This window comes from Strix uralensis, chromosome 18, assembly GCF_047716275.1.
Source record: "Strix uralensis isolate ZFMK-TIS-50842 chromosome 18, bStrUra1, whole genome shotgun sequence".
NCBI lineage: Eukaryota > Metazoa > Chordata > Aves > Strigiformes > Strigidae > Strix > Strix uralensis.
This window is the reverse complement of record NC_133989.1, coordinates 1,204,905-1,225,396: the sequence shown is the minus strand read 5'-3', so window position 1 is coordinate 1,225,396 and position 20,492 is coordinate 1,204,905. Positions and strand designations below refer to the sequence as shown.

Sequence of the window (20,492 nt, the reverse complement as noted above, 5' to 3'; positions counted from 1 at the left end):
CGGGCGGCCGCGGCCAGTGCGCGGAGGTGCCTGGCGGAGCGCGAGGCTCCGGTGCCCCCTGTCGGCGCCGCCGGGTCTGTGGGCAGCGCAGTGCCCCGGGAGCTGCGGCCTCCGTCCCTTATGGGTACGGCAGAGCCCGCTGCCACGGCCGCCTCTCCCCTCACAGCAGTTCGGGCTTTAACATGTGATTTAAAAAAAATTTTTTTTTTTTTTGGTGTCTCCACAGAGCACAGTGATGCGGCCGGGCTGCGGGGGGAGAGCTGATGTGGGCAGTGTCGAGGTAGTAGAAGGCGGCTGTGGCACCTTGGGTCGGCCCGCCCGTCGGCAGCGGCCTGCCCCGTTAGCAGAGCCCTCGCTGCGGCGGGGAGTTCCACGCGGTGTTTGGGGTAGGTGGCGCGGCCAGGAGGGCTCCCACAGCAGGGACTGGCGGTGCGCACTGAGAGGGGGGAGGCGCTTTCCCCGACTCCGACAGAGGAGCTGACCCGGGGAGGAACAGCCGGCAGCAGGAGGAGTCAGGCAGGGCTCTGGGAGCGCAGGCGGGCTGCCTGTGCTCGATGGAGGACACCCGTGGCGGCAGAGGGACGGAAACCGGCTACTTCTCTACTCGCAGCCGCCAGCCAGACGCTCCATCGACCCCCGGTACCGCGGCCGGTGGGCTCCTGCCCCGGCGGCACGGCCTGCACCCGGCCCTGCTCGGGGGACCCACCTACCGGCAACTGATAGGCCGCCACCAAACGAGACTCAAAGCGGCGCCTCATCTGATTGGTCGGGCTCGCCCCGCGCAGTGCATTGTGGGAGTTGTGGTTTGCTTTTTCCCGGCGGGTGGCGGTGCTGTGCGCTGGGGCACTACGTTTCCCGTCAGCCTTTGCGGGCAGCGCTCGGCAGGGCGGGGCGGGGTTCTGCTCATCCGGGTCCCTTTGGCCTCTTGGCGGAGCGTCCAATCGGTACGCGCCGAGGGCGTGCCCTAGGCCTTGATTGGTTGGTTTGGATCGACCAGTCCGGTTTGAAATCCGTTAACGGCGGCGGGTGGAGGCGCCGCGTAGGGCGGCCGCGGCGCTGAGGTGAGTGGTACCGGATGGCCGTTACCGGGCACCGCGCGATCCCCCAGCCGCGGGGAGGCCTCTCGGCTTCCCCTCGTCTTTCCTTTTTCCTTGGTAGGCGCTGTCCGGTAATGGCGGCCTGGGCTTCCCTTCCCCGGGATTCGGTCGGGTCTCTCTGGCTGTGGGGTACGTGGCTGGGCCGCGGGCCTGCTCCGACCCCGGGTATCGTTATCGCGGCCCCTCGCAGCACCGTGAGGGCGCGGCTGGGAAACGGAGGCGGAAAGTGAATCGGGGTGCTCATCTCGTGTCCGGGGCCGCTTTTGCCGTGTCCTGACACGGTGGCCGGAGGGCTGGATCCCAGCCGGAGCCCCGTGGTGTGGGCCTGAATCCCCGCGGGCTGATGGCAAACCTCTTGCGTCCGTGGGGTTGAAGGAGCCGGAGCCTGGGGCCAGCCCGCGGCTGCCGCCGTGCCGAGGGGCTCCCTCCTTTAAAATGGGTTCCCGGTACTGAAATAAGCCTTACGCTGGGGTAGCTGCCTCGGGAGTAAAATAAAGTTGTGTGTTGAGTTGCGGGTCTTCAAACAACCACGAAATCTGACGTGATGAAACGATGTATTCATGATGAAATTCAACTCAGAGCCTGGAGCAGGCTGCCCGCTGCGCTGTGGCATTAACTGTTCGCTCACACCCACTGCTCAAAACCTGAAGTGTGATCTTAATTCTGGAGCTATGTTACTTCTTCTCAAACCAAATCCTCCTTCCTAGGAAAAGGAGGGAGGAAAACCAGGCAGAACCTGGCTTAAATAACAGAAAAGGTATTAAGTTAGCTCCTTTTATACAGTGGGGTTTTTTAAACTAGAGGAGATTCAATTGAATCTAACAATAAACTGAGGTTATACTGGCTAAAAATAATTTGTTTTTCCTTGAACAACTCTTCTTAGAATGTCCCATCTTTATGTCTTCTCAAACTAGTGGGATCTCTTAGGGAGTGTGGGATGTCAGGGCTGTTTATTCTGGGCTGTTGGAAGGCGTGTCCGGGCCGTTAGCAGAGAAAAGCTGCTGCTCCAGCACCTCACTCCCCTTTTTCTGTAGGCTCATGACTGCAGCTGGGGGTGGTCTGCAAAGCTCTTGCCTGCGTGGAATTAAAGGCTTTTGTCTCCCAATTTGAGTATTTTATGATGGCACAGCAGCGTTGCCTCTGTTCCCTACCTGGGATGATGAATTTGGTGTTGATTCTGTGCTGTGGAAAAGCACACCTGAGCATCGAGTGAGGAGCACCAGAGAGGAAGGAGAAGCTGTAGATCTGGAATTTGTAAAAGTGTTCCCTTAACCTTTGCTCAGGAAAAAGCGAGGATGACTTCTGTTAGTGATTGCTGGCATCGTGCTGAAGGAGTTCAGGTGGCAGCTTTGTGGTGAGGTAGTTTCCTACATGGCTGCCATGACAGGACCGTACCTAGAGCGAGGCAGTTTCCAGCCCTTTGTAATGGTCCAATTTACTGCATTTTTACGTGAAATTTACAGTTTGCTGAAAAGCGTCTGGGAACTTTATTGGATTATAATCCTTATAAAAGGGATGGAAAGCTTTGGCTTGTAGAATGATAAAGAAGCTGCCAGGCTGAATTAAGCAAGTTGCCTGGTTAGTGCGGTGTCCTGTGTTTAGACGGCAGTCGGTGTTGAATGCCCAGCAGAAGGCACTGGAATTACCGCAGCGCTTTGCGCAGCTCCCTCGGCCTTGCAGGAGCTTCTCTGGCTTATTCCTGATTTCCCGTCTTGGGTTTTGAGGCATGTGGGTCAACTGCCTTCAGATTTATCTGCTGTTGTAACCCAGAATATCCTTTTTGTGTATCCGGTGCTTCTTTTCCCTGTTAGCATTTGGAGTAAGTAACATCTGTAGCTTGTGAAGCTCCGGTGGTGTATTGTGTGATAAGGTGTCGTCTCAAGTTGACCAGGGGTTTATCTAATTACACTGCGAGCTGGCAAGAAAGAGCAGATCTTCTCTGCAGCCTCCTTCGGTCTGTTCCTTGCTGCTCCCCCAAACTCCTCCATTCTCTACCCTTCCGACCTCTAATTTCTCACCTTGGGACGCCGCTTCCTCTCTCTGACACAAAGGCTGGGAGGGTCCTTTGTGCCAGGCAGTGGATGCTGTTGTTGTCTGGCCCGATAACCATCAGTCCCTGCTGGGCTGCTGCTCTAAAAATAGAGGCCCTTTTGATTAGATCGTAATTGCGAAGTGCTCCCTTACGACGCGCTCGGTGCTGAGTTTCACATACTGCAGCTAGGCCAGTACTGTGTAGGTCTTGTTGGGAGTTACTCCTCTCCAGCCTTGTCCGGGCTAAATGTTTTTGGCAAGAAATTAACAGCTACATTGAGAAAAAGACACTGAGCACATCTGTGATGGAATCGTGTCAGAATTTTAAAGCTAATTTGGATTAGAGTGAGGTGTGAAGTTATTCTGAAATACCTACTGCACTTGCTGTTGGATCAGTCTTATTCTGGGATAGGAATGCTTGTTCCAATTTAACTTAATCCTTTTTCAAAGCTAACTAATCTAAACCAGGCCAAGGCACTCTTCTGGAACGTGCCAAAGTGTAGTTACTCAAAAGAAACCCGGTGTGCAGAGAAACCCGCCGTCCGTTCCTCTTTGTGGATACGGCTGTGCCGGTCAGTACCGAAACCGTATGGGGCTGTGGCTGTGTGAGGCACGTCTGGTCAGTGAGGGGAGTGGACCTAGAAAGAGAGTTAATGTTTTAGCTAGGCAGTCGCTTTTAGCAAAGGAATTTGGGCTATTTTTGAAAGCGAGAGGACTGGATTCCTTCCTTGCCCCAGCGGTGGTGTGAGCAGCTCCCTGCAAACCAGGTGAAAGCTGATCCTGCAGGACGGGGGTGAGGGTTCCCCAGCTGGCTCGTGGCGAAGCTCTGCGAGCACCAGTGTCGACACAGAAGGTGATGGATGTGGGGGAGAGCGGGGTTACCCTTTAAACCCACACTGGAGTCATGTAGGATTACAGCGTGCCTGCAGCCGTGGTCTGGTAAATGCACACGGTGCCTGCTAATTAGGTAATGTCCCTATTAATGAGGAGAAATTCTTGCGCCTCGCTTCTGGTGGAAGAGTGCCATAGTGGAGAGAATTTTGCTGCCCCCCCCCCCCGACTTTAAAGAAAAGATTGAGATAATAGTAGTTCTGCCATCAAAATCATGACTGGGCGTTTCAAAACGCCTCACGGGAGCGGGCAGCAGGCTGCGGGCTGGACTTGGCTGAGCCTGTTTCGATTGCAGCAGCGTTGCAGTGGCCATATCGGAGCCATAAATCACCACAACGTTCCGAACTGACCGGAGCTCAGCCCCAGGCTGAGTCGAGGGGTGGAGGAGGGAGATGCCTTTCAGTGAGCTGCTGCTTCACAGTAAATCCTGCTCTGCGCAGGACTCGGAGGATATGTAGGGATTTGAAAGGCGGATGCCGTGAGTTCATCTGACTGAAACGGACCCTCTGGAACTCAGTCACGATAACTTTTACCTCCCCACTGGCTCTTTGAAGGAATTTGGAGTATGAAACTGTAGCATTGATGTGCTCCCTTTCTTTTCATGAGTGTTCACTTTTGTCTGGGGTGGAGAGAGAAGGGCTCGGTGGTGACGAGGGTGCTGACACCATGAAAGAATATGGACTTTACACAGTAAAAAGCTGGAAACTGCAGCAGTGGACACAAGTAGCTGTGAAACATGATGCCCAAAGCTCCAACTCAGTGGACTGACTGGGGAGGGTGAGGGGAGAATGCAGATGACGCATTTGATTTTTAAAAAAGTGGGTAGTGTTGACAGAAACTCTATCTTGATTAAGGGCGGTAGGAAAGCATTCGATTCCCACTGTGTCTTGAGCTTGGTTACAGTTGGTTTTGGCTCTGATTCTTCTGTTTGCCTTCTTTGGGTCCTACCCCAACTTCTTCCCAGTCATGTTGCTGATGGTTTTACTGACGTTTTTCCCCTGAACTATCACAATTCTGTGCTGGGGAGCTGAAGGCTTCTCAGTGCAGCCGTCTTCGGGAGGGAGGGAGGGAGGGCGGGCTGCTGATTTGCTCTTGAACATTTTCTTACGAAGCGTACTGCCTGGGTTGAACGATGTGTGGTCTGCCCAGACAGATGGTTTAGGTCTGAGACTTTGTGGATTAAGAATATGCTGCTTTAGAGTTGATTGGACTCATAAAAGCAAAGTTCAGGTGATTTCCTTTGGGAGTGTTTTATAACACATCCTCATGGGCTTTGCCTTGCAGCTGTGCGAGGCAGCATGAAAGCATGAAAACACCTTTGCGAAAAGGTTTTGTTATGATTCAAGGGTTTATAACTTTATTGCTGGCTTTATTCCTCTTGGGTTGAGTTTAATATCACCTGTTGACACAGGGACTCCTCCTGCTGTCAGTGCTCCACTAATTAACTGCAGGGACTGTTCTTGACATGGTCACACTCCTTGGTTTGTTTATAGCCTGGCCAGCCTCGGGGTAGTGCCGTGGAATGTAGCAAGGGCCCTATGCTGCCCTTCTTGCACTCTACGGAACTCTTCTCCTGCTTTGAAAATCAATTTACTCTATAGAAGAGCATGTTTGGGTCATTTGCTCTTGTTTGTAGCCCTTCAGAGGGAGAAAGACTGCGCTTTGCAGTGCTCTGGAGTCAACCTCATCATCAGGCTCTTGCTTCATAAATCTGTGCCCTGGTAAGGGTAAGAACTCTGCCTTGCTGTGCGTGGTGAGGGAGGGAGGGGCAAATCCGTTGCTCTCTGGAAAAGCTTTGTACTTCCTTTTAAAAAAATATAATACTAGCACTACAAGTACAAAGAAAACCTTCAAAACTTGATCTTTTTGGTAACTTTGAACCTGCAAATGTCAACAGTGGTAAAATCTCCGTAGTTTTGCCAATCAGCAGTAGAATGAAAAACTGCATTGCTCATGAGGCATTCTGTCCAAAGGCTGTGAATTATGACAGGAAAATGTACCAAAGGCTGTCCCAGCGCCTGTCTCTAGAAACCATGCGGGGAAAGAGAGGTGGAGAATGATTTAGCTGGGGTTTGGTACAAGAGGTGACCGATGCTTGTTGTCTAAAGGAGTGTAGCAGCGCGAGCGGAGGACTCACGGGGACAGCGTGACGGTGAAGATGTCTCACCCAGAATCTCGCTATTCCTTCGACGTCCCAAACCCTTGCATCAACTTTGCGACTCTGAGCGATGACGATGGGCACAATGCAGACTCCTGGTTTGGTAAGCTGCATCCGACTCCCTGGATTGTTTTCTCTTTGGATGAGGGCTTGGTGTGATGCTTGTTTTGGGCCTAGTCGTGGTGTTAACAGCATCATCCATCGTGTGTGGGTTTTTTGGTTTTGTATTTAAACTTTGATTGTCATCTGTGAATTGACAGATTAATTTGTTAGCATCATTATGAGATTCAGAGGTACTGTTAAAAATTCCTGAAGTGGTGTGTCTAGTGAAAGTCTCTCTTTCCTCACAGACCAAAAAGCCAATCTGGAGAATGTCCCTCCTGCAGAAAATCTGGCAAAGGTCTCGCAGAACAGCCCTGCTTTTTCGAAGCCTGATATTATTCTGTCTTCTGTCACATCACAAGAAATAATGAGTAAGTTGGCATGGTACTGGGCGGGGGAGAATAAATTTTACCTGCTTTTCACTGGCTTTTGTGGGGCCATCTTCACGTATTGTTGTCTAGTGAGGTCTCACGTTTCACTTTAGCATTCTTCTGTGCCTGTGTATATTTGTTTATATTTGTATGTATGAATGATAAGACAAGAGGGAATGGCCTCAAGTTGCGCCAGGGAAGGTTTGGACTGGATATTGGGAAGCATTTCTTTACAGAACGGGTTGTTAGGCGTTGGAATGGGCTGCCCGAGGAGGTGGTGGAGTCCCCATCCCTGGAGGTGTTTAAGAGTAGGGTTGACATAGTGCTTAGGGATATGGTGTAGTTGGAAACTGCCAATGCTAGGTTAAAGGTTGGACTGGATGATCTTCAAGGTCCTTTCCAACCTAGATGATTCTGTGATTCTGTATGTGAGTTGACCTTTGTCACTGTTCTCAGGTGAAAGCCGTGGTGAAGAGGATGGTGGAGCAGAATGTGTGCAAGCCAGTGCAGTTCCTCAGAATATTGTTGGATCCCTGACAACCTGGAGAGCAGCTGCCCCTGCAGAGGCCTCTCAGAGGTGAAATACTTGTATTCCTTTTGCACGGAGATTGAGGACGGTGTAACTAAGCAGGTCCTTGCTCTCAGGATCTGCAGTTCTGGCTGTTCTTGGGCCATCCTGTGGGTCTGAGGTTCTCCAGCACAGAGATCGTGTATGGGGACAGCTGATCTGCTTGTGAAGCTGGAGGGATGATCTCTAGGGCTGGAAATGTAGTGCAGTGTCTCACATACTTCTCAAATGAGGCTTGGTAGCACTAGGAGCTTCTGAAATGTGAGGATATCTGAAACTGAAGTGCCTTATAAAGTTTCTTTGTTTATATCTGCCTGAGTTGGGCAGAACTCATTCTTGATGTGAATGTGAGGGGCTCTGTATGCTCACATATACCAAAGAATATTCAGTTTCTGGGTGGTTAAACTTAAATAATTCATGCTGCGTTTGGATTGTTGTGTTAAATGCACAATTCGCATAGGGGGCATGCTGGAGTTAGGCGATGCACTGACGTAAAAAGTGTTACACGGACTGTGTGTCTTCTCAGCCGTGGGAAAGCTAACCTGCCCTTTCTGTTCTGCTCTAGGACGGGTAGAAGACAGGCTACAATGCAGAGAAAAACCCAGCAACGCAAACAGCCAGCTAGAATCAAGGCAGAGAGAAATGCTAATGCCTCGGTTAACAAGGAAGAGGTTCCACCCCTGAAAAAAATGAGAATGTATGTCATCCAAATCCTTCTGTTTGGGGCTGGGAAGGGGGATGCAACTGTTTCTTTGGCAAGAATTTCCACCTGGCTTAGAGGGTTACCGCAGGAAGGTTAGGGGGAGGTGACCTGATTCCTGGTACTGGTTTCACAAACAAGAAGAAATGGCTGTAGGTCCTGAAGGAAACGCTCTATTTGGAGGTAGGATGTGAATGAAATAAGTTTGGGTTTCTTAAGCTTCTTACTCCGTGTCTGTCAGCTAGCTTTAAATTTGGCTTAACTCCTCCACCAGGAAGTCATCAGGCAGTCGTAAGCTATGAAAGAGTTGCAGCTAAAATAATTCTCAAATTAGCTTAACCACTAAGATATCATACGGTGATAAGCTTGAGGGCAGGAAATTGAACACTGCTGTACCTCGATGAACTACAGCACACCTACCTCCTCAAGAAAAGCCTTAGTTCCAAAAACTCAGTAATTCGTCTTCCCTTCTGCAGCTGTAGGGTACCAGGGAAAACTAGACGGTCTGTGCCTGGGCCCGTGGTGAGGTAAGGCCGGTCTGGCATAGCTTAAACTCACCGGGTGTTGGGGTGTTATGCACAGTGGTGAGAGCTGCAGGTGATCTGTCACTTAGAGCACAGTTAATTGGAGTGGTTTGCTGTAACAACTTCTTACCTTAGTTCTGCCAACAGAGAGAAGCCGACAGAAGTACCCATGAAGAGTGAGCCCCTCCAGAATCCTGACCTCTCCCCAGCGAGAGGGAAAAGCAAGCTGACCATGCCCTCCACGCCAACGATGTTAAAGTAGGTAGCTTTCTTGTGACTTGTCTTTGCTAATCACAGTTGATTTGGGTTCTCAACTTCTACTTAGCATGTGGTGACATCGCGTTTAGTAAACACTGGATCAGGACAACAATATTAGGATGAAATGTACTTCAACTGAACCTGTGCTTTTAATTTGAGGAAAAAGCTGGTTTTGCTAATGGGTGAAGCACGCATACAGCAAATGGGCATGCAGGATAGCAGTTAGCTGCAAGCTTTCTTGAGCAAACAAAATCCCAACAGATCTTTTCTAAAGAGTACACTTTTATAATGAATGATGCTTCTGCAGTGAAGTCAGAGATGAGCGTGTTCCTTTGCACTAACGTCGTGCTGTGAACCAGCGAAGCAGGAAGGCGTAGCTCAGTCTTTAACATCCTTCTGCAGGAGGACCAATCTTTCTGGCAAGCTGAAGAGTACAGAGGAGCAGGAGCTGGAAAAGATGCAGCAGTTGCAGCGGGAGGTTATGGAGCTGCGGAGGAAGAACGAGGAGTCTCTGAAAGCAGCTATTGCTGGAGCAGGTGGGCTCTCACTGAATCACAAGTGGAAGCTGTGCTGGGCTCAGCTGGAGAGTGCTGCATAGAGCTGTACAAGTACCTTTAAAACAAACATTCCAGATTTTCTGATAAGTATTAGGATTAGGTGGCTTTTAATGTCGATCAGCCCCTAAACTGCCTGGAAACTGGTTTTTGTCATGTTTTGAAAGGCTATAGATGAGTGCCCCAAAAACTGTTCAAGTTACTAGAAAGTAAATGCCTTCTCCCCCATCTCCCCCAGCCCAAAAGGCTTCCAGACCTTACATGCTCTTTTTCTTTAGGACAACCCGTGAAGAGAACTGCTGGTCAAGTAACAAAGCCAGTTGACTTCCACTTCTGCACAGAGAATAGAATTAAACAACACGCAGAAAGCCAGCCTGGGAACGAGTACAAGGAACTGGATTTTGCAGCGGTACTGAGGAAGCATCCTCCTTCTCCGGTGAGAACCTGAATATTGCCAGCACTCAGCTGAGTAATCCTTGACATCGCCTTCAGTCTGCTTTTGCAACACACAATGCTGCTGGCAACCTGCAGAGAGGGTCACCGTAGGAGAGGCACGTGCTGGGCAAATGCAACTGCTGGCTCACTGCGTGCCTGCGTTGCCACAAGATTCTCAAGGACCCTTTTGGAAAAAGGGGCCCTTTGATGTTATATTTTCCAGTCGTTACACTTCATGCTTTAATCTTCCACTTCATACAGTTTGCCAATATGACTGGCTTGTGCATGTTCTTAGGTAGTTAGGACTTATGTCTAATGTTCAGTGTTATCATCCTTTCAGTAAGGGGAAGGGACAGATACTGTGAATCAGTGGGGGAAGGAAATGTCATCGCAGCATCCTGTGTTAAGTGGCCATAATAACGGCAGTGTTTTGTCTCTAGGTGCGCCTGCCGAAGGGACCCACTGTCCCCAAACCCTTCAATCTGTCCCAGGGAAACAAAAGAAAACTCGAAGAAACCACATCAGATTACGTGTCCCTTGCTGAGCAGGTAGAAGCATTCCAAAAACGCACACCCTCCCGTTACCATTTGAGGAGCAGGAAATCTGATGAAGGTGAGCAGTGCTGGCCCTCTCCAGCCAGGAGACTGTCCAGGAGACGGTGGCAGAGCAAGAACGACGCTTTGACTGCTCTAGTGAGCAAACAGTCTGTGCCTGCAGGCCTTGCCCTTAACTGCTGGTCTCTGTGACTTGAATTTATAGGCCCAGTTCCAGGAAAGTTGGTGAAGGCTCGGCTTACAAACCCTAAAACACCAGTGCTGCTAACAAAGCAGCGCTTCAGACCTACCACCTGCAAAACTACAGCTGAGTTAGAAGCAGAGGAAATTGAGAAAATTCAACAGTAAGTAAAGGTTTACTCTAGTCCTCCCAGAGGGAATTGTACCACACTGAAAATACCCGTCAGATACCAAAATATCATTTGTCAGGAATACCCTTTTTGTGTAAAACCATGAGTAGTGTAAAAACATTGAGATTCTTTTAGCTTGTGTGTGATCTTATGACTATGATCATAAGGATGTGAAAAGCAGTCAATTCATTTTGAAGAAAGTGTGCTTGGAGCTGATCTTGGGTTGAGTACAGCTTATGATCAGTAAAGCAAACCCAGTAGAGCAGTACAGCCTGCGTACACTTCACAACTCGCCTGTAGACAAAGTTTTGGATTTCCAAGGAAGCAATCCGTAAGGTTTTCCCTAATGTCTTGCTGTTTCAAAAGCAGAGGAGGAATTGCTAACTAGAGCTGCACATGATGTAACGTGTGTGTGTGTGTGGCACAGCTGCCTCTGTACCTGACTTATGCTGCGAGAGAAGCCTTTTGCTAGAAGCTGCATCTTGTCACGTACAATAAGTCAGTGACTATCTCTGTCCTTCCTATGTAGGTACAAATTCAAAGCACGAGAACTTGATCACAAAATCTTTGAGGGCGGGCCGCTCCTGCCCAAGAAACTCCCTGTGAAGGAACTCACGCAACCTGTTGGCTTTGAGTTGGAAGTAGAAAAAAGGATTCAAGAGCGTGAGAGTAAGAAGCAGCAGGAGGAAGAGCACTTTGAATTCCGTTCCAGGCCATGTCCAACGAAAATCCTGGAGGATGTTGTGGTAAGAAGTTTAGAAATACCCAGACCTGGGGATTAGGACTGAGGGGGCAATTAGCTTCAAAATGTCTGTAGCTGTGATGTATTATGTATTTAATAACCTTCAGTAAACACTGTCTGTCATCAGGGAAGAACTGCAGTGAGGACGAACTGTGCTAGGTCGGGCTGTTTCTCTGTAGCACTCTTTCTTGGCATTAGGCTTGGGTAACTCCTTTCTGGCTCTTCTGAACAGGGCGTTCCGGAGAAGAAAGTGCTTCCTGTTACAGTCCCCAAGTCTCCAGTCTTCACCTTAAAAAGCAGAACCCGAACGTCTGGCAGAGATGAAGAAAAGGTAACTGCTGTGAACGGGCTGTGCTCAAGCTGGCTGGGCCAGGCTGCTGTACCTCTACCAGCCGGGTGCGACGGTCTGGTTCGGTTTGCCCCTTCCTCCAGTGCTCCTCTTCCTCTGCGCTGTCCCTTCTAGCGATCTAGTTGCTGCTACTTATTTTACATAAACTGAATTCTCACACAAAATGAAATAACTCCATTTAAACATGGGCGCACTGACTAGGATTTCTGAGGTGTTGCTGCTATGAATGAGGAAAGTAAACTGTGAAGATTTCTAAAGGACGTTGCCCTTCCCCATGCTGTTCTTGGGAAGGGCAGATACTGCAACTGACCTTTCACCTCCCTGCAGTCACTAGATTCCCCAGAGGTGGGGAGCAGAATTTAGAATGCATCATGTCCTTCCTCCTTTCCCCTCTTGTGAGGGGGATTTTAAAAAATTACAGTCTAATTTGGATGAGTATAAGAACTGAGAGTGCTTTGGGAGGAGGAAGAACTTCCCTGGGGTTCAGGATGCTTGTAAATTGGTACTTTTTGGATTACTAATTTTTGCAGTGTCCAGAGTGTTTGCTTGATGCTGTTGTGAGCCTTATTAAAGGGACTCTAGTATTTATCAAAGGAACTCTAGTGTTCATTGGCTTTGTTTGGCAGGAGTTGGAGTCTTTCTACAAAAATCAAAAATCTGGTGCTGTATCAGATCCTAACACTAATATCCCTTTAGGAAAAAGAGGTGGTTCCTGTGATCAAAGCGAACCCTATGCCACATTACGGAGTGCCCTTCAAACCTAAAATGCCAGAGCAGAGGCACGTGGAAGTTTGCCCCTTCTCTTTTGATGCCCGTGACAAAGAGCGGCAAATTCAAAAAGAGAAAAAAATAGAGGAATTGCAGAAGGAAGAGGTAAGAACAAAAGCTGCCTTGGATTCCACTCATTAAGCAAAAAGGGTGTGGCAGGACTTGCCTCTTGCTGTTGGCTGTTACTCCCAAAGCTTCATGCCTTTGAGGAAAGGGCAAGAAATATTTCAAATTGTTTCCTTCAGGTGCCGAAGTTCAAAGCGCTACCTCTGCCTTACTTTGACTGTGTTAAGCTGCCAGAAAAGAAGGTGAAAAACCCAACTCAGCCAGAACCATTCAATCTGCAGGTTGATGAACGGGGAGCTGCCAAGCTCCAGAGCTGGAAACAGCAGGTAGGATGATGAGGATAATGGGTGTGACCAGACTTAAAGCAGCTGGTGGAGTTGTGATTGACTTCAGAAAGTTGTTCTGCTTGAGTTGAATCAGGATCTTGAGTTTGAGCGATGAATTATCCTGTCCTTGGCATGAGAGCTGTGCTATGGGTTAGGGATTGGTGGATTGGTTGGGGTTTTTTTTTCTCCCTTTTTGGTAAGTGATGGGAATTACCACAACTGCATGACCAGCTGTGGGGTATTTTCTAAGCAGCAGCTATGTGCAGCTGGATCCCTTTGACTGTCTCTGCGCATTTATTGACATATAAATTCTAAACTGCTTTTCTCATGTGAAATCTGCAGGGGACACCTGAAACTTTCTTCAGGCTATTTTTGGCAAAAGTAACTGGCAGGCAACAAGTGACACAACTCTTTGGCCTTAATATGATTGTCTGTGCAAGTGATCCAAGCCAACCTGGCTCTTCCAGTGTTGGGAGTGCTGAGGTCTGGGTGGAGGGAGGTGGTCTTTGTTACACCTGGCACTCGATGGGCTCCCTTCTCCTGCAGCTTCAAGAAGACTTGAAAAGACAGAAAGAGGCGGCGTGTTTTAAAGCTCGTCCCAACACAGTGGTGTACCAGGAGCCTTTTGTGCCTAAAAAGGAAAATAAGCTGTTATCAGGTAGAGTTACAAGTACTTGCTACACAGGCTTGGCTGATAACTCAGAACTGATGCAATTAAATGATGTTTAGACTGGCTGTTGCCTCTTCTTTATCAGCACAGCCACTAGTGCCTTGCACTTAATCAACTAATTCCCTAACAGCTTGTGTCCCCGGGGAGCAGGGGAGTTTCCTCTCGGCTGCCCCCCTGCCCCGTGCTGCCAGGGCAGCTGTATTTAACAGCCGTGCCACAATTGGGGGATGATTGATGTGTGCCAGCATGGGATAAGGTGAACAGCACACAGGGAGCTCCCTGGGGGGGCAGCTGGCATTTCTGCAGCAGCTGTCAGGCTCTTCCTCCCGTTTCTAATGAGATGAAGGCATCTACAGCTTAGGGTAGACTAAGCTGCGGAGGGTACAGAACCAGCCAAAAACCTGCTTGTACTAACAATTGTGTGCTTGCTCCCTCCTGTGAGAACGCTGGTGTCGGGGTAACGTCTGCGTTAACTGCTCACGTTTGGGCCTAAGGTTTTCTCTTTTCCTGAGGCCTGGAGGTATCTACTAACCACCCTTGCAAGGTGAAGTGCTCCTGAGGGAGGCTTCCATTTGACACTAGTACTCTGCTTTACCTGGCCGTCTTTGCACCAACGTTCTTTCCTCTATTTCTAAACTTAGAGAGCCTTTCTGGTTCCGTAGTTCCCGAAAGCTTTGAGCTGGCGACAGAAAAAAGAGCTAAAGAGCGGCAAGAATTTGAAAAACGATTGGCAAATATAGAAGCCGTAAGGGAGAGGTGTCAAGAGCGGCTCAGGCAGCGGCAAGAGGAGCATGAAAAGGAAGAAATTGCAAAGCTAAGACAAGAAATGGTAAGTGAACTATTTCTGAACAGGGGCTGTAAAGTAACCCAAAGAGATGTGTGAATATCCTGAATGAGCTAATGTCAGCGTTGGGCTGCAATAAGACTGTCTCTTCAAGTTTCCCTGTTGCAAACTGTCTCCTCATTAACTTTACAACTGGTCTTAAAAAAAAAAAAAAACCCAAAACAAACAAAAAAAACCCCCAAACCAACCAAAAAACCACACCAAAACCCGGAGATGGCTGCTTTTGGGAGCTGTACAACGGTCTTTGGGAACTCCACAGCCCCAAGGCGTGCCGTGCGTGTTCCTGGTGGCTCGCTCAGTGCCCTGGGCAGTGCGACAGACAGACACCTGCCTTCATCCCACCGACGGCTCGCCTGCAATTTTCAGCTTGATTATAACTGTGAACGTTTTCCTTCATTTTGTCCTTGATTATTTTTTTTTTAACAGGTTCACAAGGCAAACCCAATACGCAAATACCGCAACGTAGAAGTGAAGCCCAGCGATCAGCCGCTGACCATGCCGAAGTCTCCCAACTTCTCGGATAGATTCCGGTGCTGATACGCATCCACGTGATAGTAGGAGGGAGATCCCATCCCTCTCTGCTCTCTTGATAGTCGGAGAGGAAACAGGTTTGTTTTTTTAAGTGACTGCTCAGTCTCAACATCTACACTTGGTCCCACTATTGTTACATTGAGTAGTTTAACTCCACTGGAGGCGGGTGGCTGAGGCACGGTGTCCAGGCAGTGCCATACAGTCTCCATGGCCTTGCTTCCCATCTAGACATCTTCTCTAAAGACTAAACTATAGGCTGTGATATTGTATACAAACATTGTGTACCTGAACTAAATAAAAATTCCTAAGCTGATCGCTGTCTCTTGCTGGTGGGCTGAATCCTTTTGCAGAAGAGTTGTTGGTAAAGGGCCCTCCATGAGCGTACAGGGTGAGCGTGTTGGGAAGAGCTGCCTTTGTACCTCTGAGGGCTGGTTTTCAGGAGCTGTCTTTTAGGCTTTTAGTCTGGATCAAGCTTGAGTTGTGTGAAGTAATGTGAGGCTTCTGCAAGCCAGCATATTGTAGGTCTGACATTTCTTGTTGATGTTTAGAGGAGTGCTAATACGAATCTTGCCCACACTTTTTAAAGTAGCTCCCTGTGTATATTAGAGCAGTAAACCTTCTGCTGTTTTATAGCTGAAGTCATTCTATTTGAGGAACCACTTAACTGGCAAACGACTTGCTATAAGCTGCCTCCCCGGCTCCTGCCAGCGCCGTTCTCTTGGCTGGAGACGCGTCGTCTCTGAGCCAGCCTAGTGCCGCCAGCAGAACTAAATATAGACCACGCGCTCGAATGTGCTGGAGGACAAAACTTCCAGCATTGTCAAGAGGTGGTCAGATTTAGATTAAAATTTACGGAGTCACGTGATTTCTTAACCGTAGCACTGAGATACGATTTCTTACCTTGTCAGACTGTGCTTTAGGTCTTTCCTTGGACTTGTCTTAACCAGAAAGATAACTCCGAAAGGCTGTGTGAGGGCCAGAAGGGTTTAGGGATACAGCTACACCCTAATGATGGCTCAGGCACCGCTGCTGCCCGCTGCCGTGTTGCTGTCCCCTTCTGCTAACCCAGGTGATCCTGTGGTGCTGTTTCCTGAGCCAAAAAAGGACTGGCACAAAGAGGCTGGTGTGAGGCCCTTGGCAGAAAGAATGAGGAACAAGTGCTCTAGTTCAAGTTTGGAAATGAAAAAAGCTCTTGGGGCTGGTTTGGCTTCTCCTGGCTGCAATGACGTGGAGGCTTCGCCTCTCCCATGTTTATGGGTTTCTTACCTTTATTGCTTGAGGGAACTGGGCTCAGCTGGGCTGCTCTCAGCTGTTGTGCTGCTCTCAACGGAGGGAAATGGAAAACTTGGAATTAAGGTGTTCAGGTGAGACAAACCGTTGCTTGTTTGGGGGTTATGGCAAGCATTTGCTTTAATTTCCTCTGAATTTGGATACCATTGGAGAAGGATTCCTAGAGCGTGTGGCCTTTTATTCAGATTTTCATTTGGGTGAAGAAGGGGAGTTCAAACTTGTGTTGGACTCCAGCCGAGGGGTATGGTGAGAGGGACTGTCTCACCCTGGCCAAAGCGTATCAAGCAATTGCTCGTGTTTTACTCCTGATCTGAGAAAAGTGACAGAGGCAGAAAGTCCTTGGAGAGCTAAATTCAAAGATGAACATTTATTGTACCTGAGGGTGATGTTTCTGCAGGAATTCTCCTGAAATTGCAGTGCTCCAGGGCTATCGTAGCGGAACAGCAGCTGCAGGCAGCAGTGAGGAAGCGTTTTGTAAGGGTGTGCTGAACTGTGGCACCTGGAAGAGCACCAGCATCAAACTGCTGCTCTGCTTGGACTGAAACAAAGGCAGAGTCACCCCCACTGAAACGTGAGGATTGTTTAGAAAAATAAAAATAAAGGTATTGTGCAGTTAGTAACTGAGGAACTGGAGAACAAGGGCTCCTTTTTGCCAAAGCTTCAGCTTTTCCTTCCTTTTGAGGACCTTTGCGTGGCTGTGGCAGAACTGGGACCAAAAGGGTGACCCAGTCCTTGGGGACGGCCCCAGCGTCCTGCGGCTGACTGTGCCCATAGCCCCGTGTCGCTGAGGGTAGCGGGGGACCCTCGGCAGCAACAGCCTGGCCAAAGAAACCCTTGTTGCAGGTTGGCAGCTCAGCTGAGGTGCAATTCCCAGGAATGACTGGAGCAAGAGGAACTTGGAAGTGTCTCGAGTGCGGCCCCTCTGGGGCGGGCAGCGTGCGGGCAGCAGGAGCGGCAAATATTTACGGGGCGTCAGGGGAAAGCCTGAGCGGTGATGAGCTGCAGGAGAATGTGGAGGCCAGCGAGATAACAAGGCTGCTGAGCTGCAGCAGATATCGATCCCTGAAGGATGGAGCGACTGGATTCCCGTGACAGCCCTACATGGGCTCTGCTTCAGCCCGACGAAGGGTTTGTGTGCCTGACAGCTTGTCAGGTTTTTTCCCAGCGGTATCATGGGCTCTAATAAAAGATATTACCTCTTACCACAAACACGGCCCCTTCTCTTCCTCATATGCTGCAAACTCAGTGAAAGGGAGCCTGGGGCTGCCATGCCCCACGAGGGTGTCGGTGTTTGGCAGAGCTCTGGAGTCCTGCAGCGCATTCTCGGGGCGGGGTGGGGGGGGGTGGTGGTGTAACCTGCCCTCTTTGTTAGGAAAGGGGTGATATGCTGGAAAATCTGCTCTAGGGCAGAAAATGTGTGAGATGGGTGTCCTGGAGGAGCTGAATGGGGCTTCAGCTAAGGCTTCACCAGGGAAACAAGCAGGTGATTTTTATTTTTTTATTATTTTTTTTTCTTCCCCAGTTCCAGTAGAGTAGAAGTGGGAGAATAAAGTTACAGGCCTGGAGCAGGAGGCCGGGATTTAACCAAGGGCTGTTTTCAGCACATGCCTTCACAGTTGGGGTAGGTTGACAAACTGATGTAAAAATCTATATTCTTGCTGTGTGGATTTTGTGGGAACATTCTTGTGTTCAGGAACTCAAAACTCACCACCTTTCTGAGCGTGCCTTGAGAGCAGGCAGGGCTGGAGGGAGGGGGGTGACCAGGGAGAGCTGGAGCTGGGTACAAAAGCTTCCTCTGAGGCTTTTCTAGATGAGTTGTCACCAAAGTAATTTGCTGAACTCGGACTAGAGCTGGAACTAAAAGGCAGCCAATGTTTTCCTGGACTTTTATCTTGAAGGGTAGCTGAGAATTGCAAGATCTTATTAGTTGGTGAATGAGATTCTTATGATGCTCAAAGCCACGGCTTTGGTTCTCACTTCCTCTCTGCTGGGATACCTTGTCGGCTGCCTGGCACGAAGCTGGTGAGGACAACCTGTGTGTGGGCAGGTCCCGGTGCTCCCCATCCTGCTCCCTGGTGTCACTGCTAGCAGCCACCTTGCTGTCCTCGAGCTGCCGCGCGTAGCTCTGGAAGCTCTTTTGATGATGTTGGGATTTTTTTTTTCCTTGTCTTTCCCCATCACCTCGATGGGACCAGTCACGGCATGATGGCAGCTCATCTGGGGAAGTCCTGGGCGCTGATGGAAGCGGTTGAGCTGCTGCCACGTGCCTGGGTTGGTCCTGGCTGGGCCGGGCAGGCTGGCTGGCTTGTGGCACAGCGGCAGGGCCAGGATTCAGGCGGGGAGGTTGTTCTCGCCTGCCCTGCCACTCGATTTAGACGGGGTGTAGGGTTTCCTGGAGAACGGGCAGGGCTGGGCTGCGCAGAGAGCCGGCCTTACCCGTGAAAAGCATAAAGGTTAAAGTGTGCTGCCGAAGTTGTGACAACCGTGTAGCTAGGGAACGGGCGTGCTTGAGCCTGTGCCAGATATCCCCAGGACAGGCTGTTTTCCAGCTGCAGCCAACGTGGACTCTGGCTTAAGTTCCTGAATGGGGAGGAGAAAAAAAAAAAACCCCAACCCCTCAGCCTGAGAAAGCTTGGTGGTGGTTGGTTTGCTTCTGTGCTCTGCAGAGACCTGGAGCACCGCGCTGCTCCCTGGGGTGTGGGTTTTTGGATCAAGGCAGCCAAAATCCTGGTGTGCAGCAGCTATTGCCCTTCAATACTACAAACCTTTCTTGCGAGGGGCCTGTTTTCAGCTTGTTTCCCTTTGCCCACAAATGAATTTTGTCTTGTAATGATGTCAGACCTTGGATGCTCATCCTTCCCCCCCCTCCCCGGCCTTTGGAGAACCCTTTCCCTGGCTCCCCAGCCCCGCAGTGCCCGCTCTGAGCTTTGCTTCCTCGCCTTGTCCCAAGGCTTCACACCTGGACACCAGCCCTGGCTCCCAGGGAGTGTGTGAGATTCCCAGCGCCCCGGGAAGGCTGGCCGCCTTCCAGCCAGGTCCTCCTGCTCTCCTTGGGGAATTTTATCCCAGCTTCCACTGCCCCAACCGCTCCGAGGAGCCTGCAGGGCACCCCTGGGGTGTGTGGGCTCCTGCTTCCCTGCCTGGTGAGCGGATGGGCTCCTTCCAGCCGGGGCTGGCGGAGCGGTGGCAGCGTGTGCCTAAAGTGACATTGGTGGCCTCCAGCCGCCTGGCAGCCCTTGGCCGGTGGAGGGGAGAGGCAATTCCAAACTGTATGTTGGTGATGACAGTCGGTGGGCAGAGTCCCTGCTGCCCGAGGCACGACATCTCGCCAGTTATTCCTGCTGACGTGCCCTGGGGAGGCCGAGTCGGGGGGACTCCTGCTTGCCATGGAGCGGTGGCCATGCTGGGAACGGGCGGCGCGGCTGCCACGGTCCCTGAGGGCTGTGGATGTTGGTGATGCTTCAACCTCTGCACGTGCACAACTGCATCGACGCTGCCGGTTGGAGCCATGTGCCCACTCCTGCATGATCCCTCTTGGTTCTCATCCCAGTCCAGGTCCTGCCTCGGGGAGAGGGCGGCTCTCCAGCACGGAGCTGGGCTCGCTGTGAGGGCCGGAGCAGGAGAGCCCAGTGTCTGCTCAGGAGCCCCTGGCCCAACAAAACTCCTTCACTGAGGTGGTGGTGGGTGCCCGAGATGCTTCTGCCACTGCCCAGCTGCTGAGGAGCTGCCAGTTTTGCTGTCGGGACTAACCAGGCTCTGGAGGAGGCAGCTCCAGCTGCGCGTTTTCCTTTCTCCTTAGGTTAAACCCTGCGTGGTGGCTGTGAGCCGTGGCAGCACCAGCTCCCTCCCCTGCTCCCAGCCGCCACCCGAGGCCAAAGCAGCATCTCTCCCATGGGCGAGGCTTGTACCGGCCTCAGTCTTGGCTGCTGCCCACTGCAGGGGAAGGGCTCTGGGCGGATATTTTATTTCTCCCCTTGCACTGCTCACTCACGGTCTCCTCTGCAGCAGCGAGGAGGGCTGCAGTCCCATCCTGCTGCCTGCTCGCTCCTGCGTGATGCCTTGGGCCTTTGTGTTCCCCCAGGAGCTGCCCAAAGCCAGAGCAGGCAGGACAGCAGCACCTCTGGGCTAGGGGTGGCCGTGTCCTCATCCTGGCTTGCTCTCGAGGCCTCGTGTGAACCATGCAGCTCCTTGGGCAAAGCCTGACCCCAGCCCATGGTGCACAGAAGCTGGTGGCTCACTGGGAGCTGGGATTTGGCAACGTGGAGCAGCACCGTCCCTTCCCCTGCCTGGCCAGGGTACATCCTCTTGGGCCA

At 50.7% G+C, this 20,492-nt stretch overlaps 1 protein-coding gene across 7 annotated transcripts; it reads left to right on the top strand.

The window, feature by feature from the left end:
• Positions 1-16: 16 nt before the first annotated feature.
• Positions 17-15,202, top strand: TPX2 (TPX2 microtubule nucleation factor). Of its 7 annotated transcripts, XM_074888632.1 has the most exons (19): positions 17-124; positions 227-386; positions 6,128-6,280; positions 6,528-6,650; positions 7,107-7,227; positions 7,784-7,915; positions 8,395-8,445; positions 8,590-8,700; positions 9,103-9,236; positions 9,533-9,690; positions 10,130-10,301; positions 10,449-10,587; positions 11,123-11,339; positions 11,568-11,666; positions 12,381-12,557; positions 12,698-12,844; positions 13,391-13,502; positions 14,156-14,343; positions 14,785-15,202. In XM_074888632.1, the coding sequence occupies exons 3-19, from the start codon at positions 6,178-6,180 to the stop codon at positions 14,893-14,895; spliced, it is 2,295 nt and encodes a 764-aa protein (XP_074744733.1). In that variant the 5' UTR covers positions 17-124; positions 227-386; positions 6,128-6,177; the 3' UTR covers positions 14,896-15,202. The 7 variants fall into 7 exon arrangements, with proteins under 7 accessions (XP_074744733.1, XP_074744736.1, XP_074744738.1 ...); XM_074888635.1 differs by having other exon boundaries at positions 17-386; positions 14,177-14,343; XM_074888633.1 differs by lacking the exons at positions 17-124; positions 227-386 and adding an exon at positions 398-1,061.
• The last annotated feature ends 5,290 nt before the right edge of the window (positions 15,203-20,492 follow it).